The sequence below is a fragment of the Pimephales promelas genome, chromosome 11, assembly GCF_988280905.1.
Source record: "Pimephales promelas chromosome 11, fPimPro1.hap1.1, whole genome shotgun sequence".
Taxonomy (NCBI): Eukaryota; Metazoa; Chordata; class Actinopteri; order Cypriniformes; family Leuciscidae; genus Pimephales; species Pimephales promelas.
In genome coordinates, this window is record NC_142779.1 from 10,880,196 (window position 1) to 10,893,532 (window position 13,337).

General features: G+C 36.3%; 1 protein-coding gene across 3 annotated transcripts in view; it reads left to right on the forward strand.

Annotated features, from left to right (window-relative positions):
• Positions 1-13,337, forward strand: part of atrnl1a (attractin like 1a) — a 207,578-nt gene that overhangs the window by 71,625 nt on the left and 122,616 nt on the right. For all 3 annotated transcript variants that reach the window (XM_089116952.1, XM_089116951.1, XM_039672737.2), the window contains one exon: positions 8,434-8,527. In XM_089116952.1, the coding sequence (XP_088973078.1) occupies positions 8,434-8,527 (94 nt within the window). The remainder of the gene's footprint in view (positions 1-8,433; positions 8,528-13,337) is intronic.

A 13,337-nucleotide genomic window follows, 5' to 3' on the forward strand; every position in this document is an offset into this window, starting at 1 on the left:
TTCTTTCTTCAGTCTAAAAGAAATTACATTTTTGGATGAAAATATTACAGCATTTTTCTCCATATAAAGCAATTCAGTGGGAACCAAACTGTTCAAGGTCCAAAAGACAGTTTCAGTACAAACTGCAAACTGTTCAAAGGGCTTTAAACGATTCCAGACGATGACTAAGGGTCTTATCAAGCAAAACGACCGCTCATTTAATAAATAAATAACAAAGTTTAAGTTTTATAAGCTCAAATGCTCACCTTGCTCTGTTCTGTGACGCACGTTAGTGACTCTCCTGTTCGAACTCATTCATCAAAATGAACGAACCTTTTTCCGAGTCATTTGATTCATTCAATGAACGAAACGAACGAATTGACTCGGAAAAAGATTTGTTGGTTTTTATGACCATTTGAGCTTATAAAACTTAAACTTTGTTTTTGTTTTTTTTGTTTAAAAAAAAAACGTTTTTTGAAAAGTGAACTATGCCTTTAATAATTTTCAAATGCATTATACTGTCTATATAAACCATTATATATTTTATAATGACATTTAAGTTACATTTTTCAAAAATATTGTGAGCTAGACTTGAGCTGAAAGAGGGGGGTCATGACCCTTTAAAGCAAGGAATCCAGAAACATGACCCAACCCCCCCACCCCCCCACACACAATCACAAGCTGCCTTTGCCTAGTCCAATTACGATAATGTTATTATCATTATAAATTGCGACTTATATATCGAGTGTACATTCTATCAGTGCTCATTGAGTGTAACAGCAATGAGTGTGTTGTATGTACACACTAATATATGTAGGATGCATTGTTGTGGTTATTTAGCTTGATAACTGTTCTGCTCTTACAGATCCTACTGACTTCCCACAAAATCACTCTTTCCATACCTCACTATGGTTTAAAATGAAATTGTCTTTGTAGGTGTGTGAATGTTCAGGTTACCATATTCTGTAGTGTTTTTCCATGTACTTGTTTGTAGACATTTACTGTTTTTTTTGTGTTTGTATGTGTACCTGACAGAGTCATACTGACCCTACAGCGGTGCTATTCTTGGCCTCTGACTGGACAAACACACACACACACACAACACCCTCATTTTCCCTCTCTTTATGTGACCTGTATAAGTCATTCTCTGCTTGAGGTATAAAACGCACACCTGTTCAGTCACCCAACATGACAGGCATAGCTGGACCTGCAGCAGGAACAGAACGTTTTGAAATAACGTGTTCATTTAATCTCAATGCAAAGATATGAACTCCATAATTTGTATGTAGGAATAGTTCACCCAAAAATGAAAATTCTTTCATCATTTATTCACCCTCATGTCGTTCCAAGCCTTTATGGCTTTCTTTCTTCTGTGGAACATGAAGATATTTTGAGGAAAAAAATGTTTTGTCCATACAATGGAAGTCAATAATCACCAGGACCGTTTTGTTACCAACATACTTCAAAATATTACTTTTTGTTCTGCAGTAAGGAAGTCATAGAGGGTTGGAACAACTTGAACTATCCTTTTAACCAGGGTTTAAAATGAACTTCAGTCTCTTTTAAGTTACCGGCCATTCAGAACTACTACTAGCCAAAAAAGAAAAAAGAAGAAATGAACCAGATTAACTATGCCACAGTTATATATATATTAGGGGAATTTCAAGCCCCCAGTTGCATTAAAAAAGTGTAATCTGTTTGTCTTTCAAAGATTATATAAACATGAACCTGTAATGATGGCTTTAAAATCATTTAAATCTGAGTTTTGGCTTTATACACTTTGTTGCCTCAGTAACAAGATAATTGAGCGCACTCCCACTAATTATAGTGTCAGATGAAGATTCCCTAATGATTGTGAAGCTGGTGGAACTAGTATGACAGTATATAATGAGATTATAATGAACATTTGAGAGGTGCATGCTTATTTTGTCCTGTTAATTGCAACACCAAATAAGCAGCTGTTTTTCTCGTCTTGTTCCTCTATCTCTCGATCCTGAATCCTGATTTGATCCTTTCCAAACACATTTTGCTTTATCAAAGAAATCTTAACATTTGAAGAACATTTGAATATTACTGACAGAACCAAAAAGGCATTTAGTGAACCAACATCAGAGCACACTTGCTCTCTCTTTCCCCTAGGATTATGTCTGTGCATGATGTATATCATGTATATTTCTGTCTTAAACATAATTTTTGTTAATCATTCACTCATGGCATCAGTCTCAGTGAGTACGAGCACATGGTGGCAGTCGTAGAGCAGACAGGAGGGGAAACGATGGAGGAGAGCTCCCACGTCCCTTTCACTCTGAACATTTCCCCCTTCTAATCTCTTTAAGGATCTGTTTGAAATGGCAGTTTGCTTTTCGCACACAGCAAGGTCTCAGAAGCGCCTCTCCCCTCCTTGCTCCTCACCCCCAACAAAACAACTGTGGCATCTAATCATGTTTTGCCACATCCAGTTTGTGTTGTACATGCTTCTGTTGGGTTTAAGGTGATTGGGGTGTATCCACAGAAGGTCATTCTTGGCATTCTTTAAAAATACCAGTAAAAAGAAGCAGGAACGTACGTCATGTTGGATGGACCCTATATTTTTTTTTACATTTTATTTTTAGCAATACAAATTTACATTCTTTTAATAACTACTAATATTAATAATAATCTATGAAAGCTGCATGGTTCTGGAAAATATTTGAGGGGGTGGTGTGCATTTTGTCGGCCTCACATTTCTAAGAAAGCTCGCTCACTGAAGATGATTCACTTCACTTGGCATTTGTATTGCACTGATGCAGTACCAGTTACTGCTCACTGATGCCCCACATGAACTCATTCATATTAGGAATTATTAATGGGTGCAAGAAAACCAGCATATGTATGTATATCATGTATATTTCGGTCTTAAACTACATAATTGTTGCTAATTATTCACTCATGGCATCAATTAGATTAAAATTAGTTTAAAAACTGATTATCTGATATTTTTGAAAAGACAACTAAACAAAATTAACGTAATTAACGTTTGCTAGTTTTTGACACAATGTTAATTTCTGCAGTCTATTTAAAATATTTAGTTCTTTGAATGATTCAATGATTCAATTACTTAATCATGAAGACTTCACTTGTTGAGTTTTTGTACAAATCACTTGTATGATTGATTCAGTGACAACATTTTTACAATCTTAATTTGAAGCGTGAGGTGATGAACTCTATTTTGATCGCTATCGTTGATATCAGTGTTTATATCTGAAATATAAGCTGTTATCCCAGTACTTCTGTGATAATTTGAATTATTGTACAGGTAACACTGAAATAATGATACTATTGGGTTAAAAAGATTGTTCAAAAGGTCCAATTTGTTTCATACCTTTTAATACATAACATGACAACTGGTTTCTGTGAGTCAGTGGCGCAATGCAGATTTTAATTTTCGCTGCTATCATACTTATAAGTTGTAATACACAGCCAAGTCGCTGTCATTAAGGAATAAGAGACTGCAATCTTTTTAACGATTAATCATAGAGCTCTACCATCTACCAGTAGTCTTTCAGTGACAGATCGGAAGCAAAGAACTGTATCTGTTCTTCAGCTTTAGTACAGTAGCTCCAGTCTTTGAGATGTCTCCATGGAGCCGGCTGGCAGCATCTGCTGTATTTGGCTCAGGATAGTAACACATCATTGTGAGATGACAACAGAGGTCATGGGGGGCACAGCACCAGGCTCACCTTCCTATCCATTAATTAAAACCTTCTGCCCCATAGAGGTGAGTGGAGAAACACTTACCTGGAACCAATTTACTCAGAATGACTGTGACTTTTGCCATTGAGACTGTATGTGTGCTTTATATAAAAGCATGTTTGCGTCAAAGGTAGGAATATTGCATTTGGAGTGAAATTATAGCTCTTTCTTATACCTGTATATTGCATGCCTGCATGCATGTGTAGGCTATATCTTATGCAATAACATTATAAATATGTAAAAGATGATCGAATAATGAGCCAGGAATAAGTAACCTTATTTTAACCTAAATTTGTTAACTAGAAAGAAAGCGACCGAGAAGTCAAGGGATGTTTAGTTTCATCAAGCAGATATGCCCACTGCACTTTTTATAGTGATGTTGATTATTAATCATTGTGGATTAAAATGTATTGTTTGGAGGGTGAGGACATTTTAAGAGGTGAGAGATGTATAAATCACTGAGTATTAAGTGGTTAATGATTAATGATGGTACATAACGTTTCATTTCCTTTATTTTTAAAGCAGCACTATGTAACTTTTTCAACCTTTATAATATTTTTCCAAAACCCTTGAGATGGTACATCGACTTACAATAGGCACACTTAACAGTTTTCACTTCTTAAACAATATCTCCATTTAGGAGTAAAACCCAAATACCCTCTTTGCTTTATCAGATTTGACTTAAAGCCAGTCATAAATTCGGTTGAGCCATGTTCTTTTCAAGACTGGTTTAACTTCAATCAGTTTTAATGTCATCTGTGTGTGTGTGTGCGTGTGCATCTGTTTGTGAGGATTTATGAAAGCCTTCACTCTGGTTTTGTCACTTATGTTCCACGGTCTGTTTGCATACAAATATCAGTTTATCTCTTCTGTCTCCCTTTATTTTCATATTTATTTCCTTTCTTTCATTAAGCTTTATTGTGGATCTAAATGAAGCATGTCAGATATATGCTAATGTTTGTGTGCGTTATGAAAAAGTTTTGTTAGACATGGTTAGGTGACTACTTTCATTGTAAGCGTGTTTGTAAGTTTTGTCATTTCCAGGGCCTAAATGGCTTTTGGCAGAAATATTTATGAGAGATTGTATGTGTGCGCATGTCCATGTGTGCGTGCGTGTGTGTGTTTGTAGTCTATCGCTTTTAGAGCAAGTGCTGAAACAGCACCTCCAGGCAGTGCTGTTCCTCTGCTATAATGTGAGTACATTTTACACATCATAATTTAGCTATAAATCTTTTTGCAGCATGCAGAGCGGAGCCACCGACACTTTGTCGCAGCCCGTCCCCACAGTCTTGTCAAAATGACTTTCTTACAGATGCACAAATGCACACACATGCATAATAAAATTGCATGTAAACATTTGAGATCATGCGGAAATAGTTTATGTGGCTCCTTGTCGTTATTCTGACATGATTTGAAGCCTTGAATTCTGACATGATTTGAAGCCTTGAAGCCTTTAATTCACTATCTATCTATCGATCAATTGACTGATCGATAGATGGATGGTTTTATTATGTGACAAGGCATCAAAATACAGTAAAATAAAACACCAATATTGTGAAATATTATTACAATTTAAAATAACTCTTTGAATATTGAATATATATATATATATATATATATATATATATACATACATATATACATACATATATAAATATATTTATATATATAAAGCAGACAATATATATATATATATATATATATATATATATATATATATATATATATATATATATATATATATATATATATATATACCAAAAGATGACAACAACAATCAACAATTTTTTTTTGTCAATTGTCTCTTGTTGGCTGGTATGAAAAAGTGATTGCAGTGCATGCTGGGGGAATTTGAACCGGGAATTGTGTGAAGAACAGACCTGTGGATAAAAAGCCAACAATAAAGCCTCTAGATATAAAGTCTGTGTTCTTTTCTTTTCTCTCTGTCTCTCTTTTTTTGTTGCTCTTTATTCATTTTATTGCTCTTTATTTATTTTATTTAGAAAGATGACAGCCCTTTTATGGCTGTATTCTGGATCCAAATAAAATCTCTGGCTGGGAGAGCTCTTCCATGCTATTTAAAGTGAATCAAAAACATTTTTATGCAGGGTTGCTCTGTGAAGGCAGCTAGATCATTTTATAGTCCAATGGCGTTGTCTAATATGACACTGTGGGTGGAGAAGCAGTTTAAGGCATGTGGAATCTGCTGACATCAGTTCTACCAGAGAAGGTTCAGCATGTGGCGTTGCAAATACAGCCATACTCTACAAATTGCACAGTAATTAACCAAGCTAATTGATGTGTACAACATAAAAAACATGTGACTAGATCAACATAAACACAGCCTTACCTCATTATGGTGTGTAATCACCTCTGTGTCATCGTTTTGTGAAGGTGATGAATGTATTGACAAACACCTGCATCCTTAGCAGCAAAACCCCTCAGATACCAGTTAGGAAGAGAATACTATCAGTAAGCAGTCCTTCAGCGGACACTTTAGTCCACCACAGCTGTTGCAGAGAGTTGCTTGTAAGCAATTAAACTTAAGATTTTTACCTTGTCCTCTATAGAATAGGTAAGATAATCCCTTAATCCCCTAGATTTATATTGAACCATGTTTTAAAAACAGAACATTGGCCATATCACCCTAGTTGTCCACTGAAGCTAAGCAGGGCTGAGCCTGGTTAGTACCTGGATGGGAGAACTCCTGAGAAAACCAGGCTACTGCTGGAAGGCCAGCAGGGGTGCTCACTGCTCACCCTGTGGTCTGTGTGGGTCCTAACACCCCAGGAAAGAGATGGGCACTCTAAAACCATGACGTAATACCATGGCCCTGACTCTCTGCGGTTATTAAAAATCCCATGGCAGTTCTCATAAAAGAGTTGGGGTTTAACCCTAGTGTCCTGGCCACATTACTTTCAATGGCTCTTGCCAATCATGGCCTCCTAATAATCCCCATTTATTGAATTAGCTTTATCACTCTCTCTCCACCTATATCTGGTGTGTTGTGAGCGCATTGGCGTTGTCTTATTGTGGCTGCCAGCGCATCATCCAAGTGGATGCTGCACACTGGTGGTGGATGAGGTGAGAAAAAGCTCTTTACAGTAGCACACATGAAAAGCGCTAAATAAATTCCTCATTCGTTCAACATTGAAGAGAATTGGGGAATTAAATAACCACCAAGCAACCGGCAAGAACAATATCAACCACACAGCAATAGCAACCATAGTTTAGGGTCAGTTTTTATTTATTTATTTTTTTTAAGTTAGAATGATTTGTAATATGTAAAGTTAATGATGATTGTAATATGTAAAGTTAAAATAACCAAACAATTAATCTAATTAGTCATTTTTTTTGCAGATACTTTTATCTAAAGTGGCGTGGACTTGGATTGGAAAGAATGGAATAGTCTCTTGTTTGCTTGTTTTGGAGCCTCACCTCAGTGATGATAATCTGCTTAATGAACAAACTCTCTCTCTCTCTCTCTCTCTCTCTCTCTCTCTCTCTGAGTAATTGTCTCTGATGCACTGTTAAATTCTGTTTATGTGTGAGTGTATGTGGTTTCATTCTGATATTACCATCTGATAACCTTTAATGAGAATTGCATCTGTAATGAGAGGAGCACTAGCTCCAGAGATGCAGGCTCAGGTTTGTTAAAATAGTCACGTCTGTTTAAATGCAAACTGTGGCCCGTTTATTTATAGAACGTAGTAGTTCCACTTAAAAGTACAAATTTGTGCATTAATTGTGTTCATGTGGAAAGTTATTCCCCATTCATGAACGAGTCATTATTTTGAGTCTCAATGCATTTGAGGCAGTTCGAATAACGAGTCCGATTCTGGTCCTTGAGTTCTCACTGACTCATTGTTAGCCATATGGTGGCCATATTTGCAACACTTGCAGGCAGCTATTGTATTTATCTCTGCTTGGATAAGTACCAAAATCACAAAAACTCACCTTTCGGTAATATATTTCAAATCGGCAATAAATTGTGGCATGAGCGTTAAAGTAGCTTACATTTCAGGTTCCTCTAGCCAATGGGCATGCGCAGTCCTAAGTGCAAATCTCATGAAATGAACTGTTTCTATGGTTCACACTGTCAGCTTTTTGGGATTGACAACCGTATTTACTTGCAGGAGTCTCAAAATATCTCGTTCACACAGAAACTTACAGTGTCGTCTCATGCTGTCTGTATGTGCAACGGGAGTCAAGCCCATATTCTCTTACCAGCACAACAGAAGGTGCAATGATGCGTTGACAAGCCAATTGACGGTTAGCTCTTTGTTTAGAAAGCAGGATTTCCTTCTACAAGAGCCACCAGATTGCGATTACATTTTCTCTTTCTAGCAGTACTAGTGAACCATGTATATGGAGTCTTTGATAACAGCACAGTGAAAGACAGTAAATCAGTTAATAATGACTAATCAGTTAATAATTACTTAAATCAGAGCTGTTCCTCTGAGTGATTTTTGAAAATTTTGATGGATTACTTATATTTTTTTGGTGCTTTTGGATTTTTTTTTTTTAGCTGTTGTAATTGCATGGAGGAAAAAAGCAGAACCACAGTCTCCAGTTTCTCCTTTTGTGTTCCACTGAAGAAACAAAGTCATACAAGTTTGGAACAGTAAATAATTAGAGGTTTCATTTTTGGGTGAACTGTCCCTTTAAACAATCCTCTTCCCTCTTTTTTGTCTTTTTCTATGTCTTCTTTCTTCTCTCCAGCCTGCAGATGTAACAACCACGCTAACGTGTGCCACTCCAACTCAGGGAAATGCTACTGTACCACTAAAGGGGTCAAAGGGGACCAGTGCCAGCTGTGAGTATGATTACATTACCCATCGTCAGCAAATCCTCCGTCAGTCAGAGAGTGATAGACATGAGCCCTTCAACTAAACACAAAGATTCCTTACATTACCATGCTCTCATTAGCATCATAGCACATTTTAATCACAGATTTAACCCTCTTCTAAGCTCTCTGTTATTAATTCCCACCTAAGTGTCGTTCCAATCCCAGGACATTAATTTTAATGGCAACCTCTGCTGTGCTGTGTCAGCGAGCCCTCTGTTCACAGTGGCAAAGCGAACTTATCTGTGGCTTAAATTGCACTTCCGGGGCTGACACCATGCCCTGATTGTGGATGAGTATGTGTATGTACTGAGGTCCATAAAGACACAGTGCCGTGTGGATGTATTTGTAACAGGCTGCACTACTGGCACTGATAATGTATTAAGCAGTAATGAGTTCCCCAGGACTTAAACACAGTTCTCAAAAGTTTCTCTTTTCCACATGCCCTCTATCTTTTTTCTTTTTCTTTTTTTTAAAGATCACTTCTGTGACCCGTGGGTAGAAAGTTAGATGGTACACACGCAGTATAACTTCCAACACATGCCTGAATCGCTTGGATGAATTTGGCTTGTTGGTACTGCTCAATGTCTTGGTTGATGTTTCGCTTATGCAGCACATCACATGGCGGTGGAACTGATGTACGTGTAGGTGTATTTACTCTTGTTACAGTACACTGATGTGACTCATGGGCTCCAGTTAGAGAACATTATTTTTAAATGTTTGTACCCTTTTATTGGCGATATTATTTCCACCAGTAAATTGTCATGATGGCAAATAATTTTTCTCAGTAAACTTTAAGAATGACATCAATTCCTATTTCCCTATTCCCCGACAATTTTCACTGCATATGGACTCTTATAAAGAGACTGATTCACTAGTCCAGGACTAATGTCATGCCAGATTCTTTACTAAGAAGTTGAAAGATCATCCGTCTTTGGATGAATTTAAAATCCAATTGAATTTAAAGAAATAGCCATTATTTTTTCTGCTCAGAATGAAGCAAAATTAAAAACTAGGGATGCACAGTCAGCTTTGTAAAAATATGTAACATAAAATGCCAAAAAATAGGGCATGCACAATTAAATGCACAATAATGACTGACATGATAAATAAAATGTGTGTAATGTCTGTAATTTTGGCCGAAATTAATATGGTTCAAATATACTGGGCATCCATATGAAAAAAATTGTGTATCTGCGGTGCCCCATGTAGATGGAAAACTTTTTAAATTATTATTAGTATTTTTTTATTTATTTTTTTTTTGCATTTTTAATCCCCGAATCATCACACATCTCGATTTACATTTTTTTCCTCATCACCATGTCCTTTTATGGCATACATTTATAATCCTAGGCCCACACATATTTTCTGCACTGATTTTGAAGGGAATTTTATGAAAAGGATTTAAATATGGTAATATGTTTTAAACCGAGCCGAGGCTACACTGTACTTCACTCTTATCAGTAGGGATTGTAAAAGCATTCGCCATTATCAAATTGGCTTCTTATCAAGCTGGCTTAACCAGTAAGACTTGGTTCTGGTCGACCAATTTCACCTGTTAGTCCATCTCAAAACCAGCATAAAACAAAACAATGGAAACTTGTGTTAGTATTTGGGCAGATTTGTTACTTGTTACTTAGTATTTGGGCACACTTTACAATCTACTTTAGACTGGATTTATTATGAACTAGAATGATATTTTATATACAAGATATTTTATGAACTAGACTTTTATAAATAAAACCAATGGTAACATGAAATCATTAAAAAAAATTACTAAGCTTTGGGTCAGCTTAATAGCCATATGTTGTTGTTTACCTGTTGTTGCATACAGCCACTAATAAGTTTAAGTGACTAGCACTCACATATACTTTCACATCACCATGGGAACTGCTGAAGTGATTAAAGACAGTGACTCACCCAACCTGAGCGATTGCAGCCCGAGTACTGAATCAGGTTTTTGAACACATAACACTGCAACAACCTTCCTTCTCTGATAATCATGAGAAGATTAAGTCTCTTAATATGCTTTATGGTATCTCAATATGAATTACTTTTTCAAAAATCTGATTGTTAGTAATAATGATGAAACATGCAGTATTTGTTGGACACAGATGGATCTGATGGCTCTTTCTCCATCCATTTAATTTCCATGTTTCCTGCTCTAACAGGTGTGTTCTCTCAGACTTGCTGACGCAGACTACTTGCAGAATTGTAAATGGATATGAAAATGTATCTGCTCTGATTTTGGTTTGTATTTGGGTATGAATGTTTACGTCTGGAGTTGTGGGTCTGCATGTCTATTTGTGCCCCATTTTATCTTCAGATGTGCCGGTTTCTGTGTTCAGTGAAATGAGCCGAGTGATCTGTCTCAACAGCTGTGAATAGCTGTGTTTTGAGGGTCTGTTTGCCCTATTTGCTTTTCTCTTTGTTGATAACATGCCTGCTGCAGTTATATCGTACCGCTAACACAACCACAAAGCATTGAAGCATACATAATATGTGTTCTGACTATTGTTCAGTGCTGTAACACTACAAGTAACTTTCCCCAACACTGCTATTGATGGCATTTAGTAAATGTAACACTAAACTGTCAACACTGGAGTAGGTTTGATGATTTCAGTCAGACTAAAGCACTTGCATGTCTTGCAATTTTTGATCAAGAGTGCATAAAAACACACTTATTGATGCTTGTGTCTGAATGGGAGCAAATTCCTGTATACCAATATCACATGGAAAACTATTTCAAAGGCTGTTTTAGCAGAAAAAGTCGATCTATAAGGTGCAATCTTATTTGATTGAATAATGCTACTTCAACTTGAATTTGAGTTTGAAGATACTAAAACATAATCAATACTGTCAAAAGAAAGACTCCTATTCCTGCAGGATATATGATTACACCAGTAAGTGGTGACAAATGACTCTCTTTATGAGTGAGTCATTTGAATCATTCATCAACTGTTTTGTTCAAAGCTGCTACAGCAGGAAATGAAGGACAAAAGTAAAGATGAGTGTAGAGGTTTGGCATTTACAAATTTGTACTTACTAGAGTTCTCAATTTCAATTAAATATATTTTTACAGCCTATTTTCTTAAACTCCTTAAGGGAAATAAAAATAGACACAAATTAGGATCTTGTCGGCAGTAAGAGTTTAGAGCTGAAGAATTAATAGAATAGCAGGCTTTGGTATATTGGTTTGTTTGTAACATTGATATCCCTTCTTAAAGTTTTCCTTTTGAGTTATTGAAATGGTTATATAACTTCTTACGGGTTGAATGGTGGCCGTCTCACTTGCAACCTCACTTGCAACTTTGGTTTGGTGGCATCAGTGCCAGGAAGTATCGTGTGATATCAGCTCTCATGATGTAACATATTCCTTTAAAAACGGAATTACGTCATAGTGTCGCTTTAATATCTGTTGTTTCTTCTAAATGTCAATCAATTTTTTTTTCTATGGATCTGTAGGGTCACAGTTCACAAATGTTTTTTTTTTTTCAGTACTATTTTGAAAGCCATCAACCTGGCAAGACAAGGAATTCAGCTTGTGTTATATATATATAGAGAGAGTGAAAGAAAGTGAGTGAACCTCTAAAATCTGTGAAACCGTAAACAGCAAGGTCTCTTTCAAGGTTCTTTTCTCTTTGTTGCTTTGTGTCTTTGTTTGAAAGCGCAAGGAAGGGCGAGAGTCAGAGTGTGTGAGAAAATAAAATGAGAGCGAAAGATGGATCAAGAAAAAGACAGATTGAAGGGAGAAAGAGAGGAAGCTAGCAGGTGGCCCATAGCCTGTTTTAGCCTGTTTTCTGTAATGAGCTGAGCTGTCTGTTCAGCACGGCGGGAGATACGGAGATGTGGTACTCGTTTAGAAGCTGGTGGAGGACGGAAAGGTAGTGCTGTTGGAGCAGTTCATGTAGACAGACTTCCTCTCAGCTGAATTGTATTTATCTGGATTTTGCACTGGGTTGCTGATGTTAGTCTGCAATATTTATGTGATACAACAGCTTTAAAATTAGACAGTTCAATGCACCATATAAGTTTTGAAAACAGCTACACAAATGAATTAAATAAATAATACTGTGTAATATTTTATATATATAATATATTCACCAAAACTGTTATGGTGCCATCCTTTCTCAAGAAGATGAATGTTATTTTTAACACACTTGTTATAAACTCAAGACATGATAATTAGGTGGATAATTAAACAAATTTGGTTATCTTCCTATGTATTCATTTTTATATATTCATCTTATCAGATCATCTAGAGTCAATGCACCCTTTGTAATCGTATTTGAGTGCAAAATGCTGCTTTTGCAGGAGTTTCAAGATACTATAACATAATAAATACTGTCATAAGACTGTATTTGTCATTGTGGTTGTTATGTGGACTTATCAGTCTCTCTTTCTGCTGGTTTGTTACTTCAGTAGCTGGCAACAAATCACCGTCTTTTTGAGTGAGTCATTTGAATCATACATTCAAACGATTCATTTAAAAACATTCGATATCAACATCAACCGAAAGATTTGTTCGAAACCTCTTATTCCTTCAGGAAAACATCAATGTTTTGTTTCAGCTTTAGCATCATTTCAAAAGATTTTCACTGGTAGAACAAAAACAATAAAATGTAAAGTTACTCATTATTGACATCTTGTTTATTGAACTGTTATGAACTCTATCCATACGCCTTATTCACGGCAGCGCCATCTTTGATTTTTAATGAGAATGAAAGCGAGGCTGTGAGGGATAGACTTGCATCTCTTCAATGGGCTGTACTGTTATTTA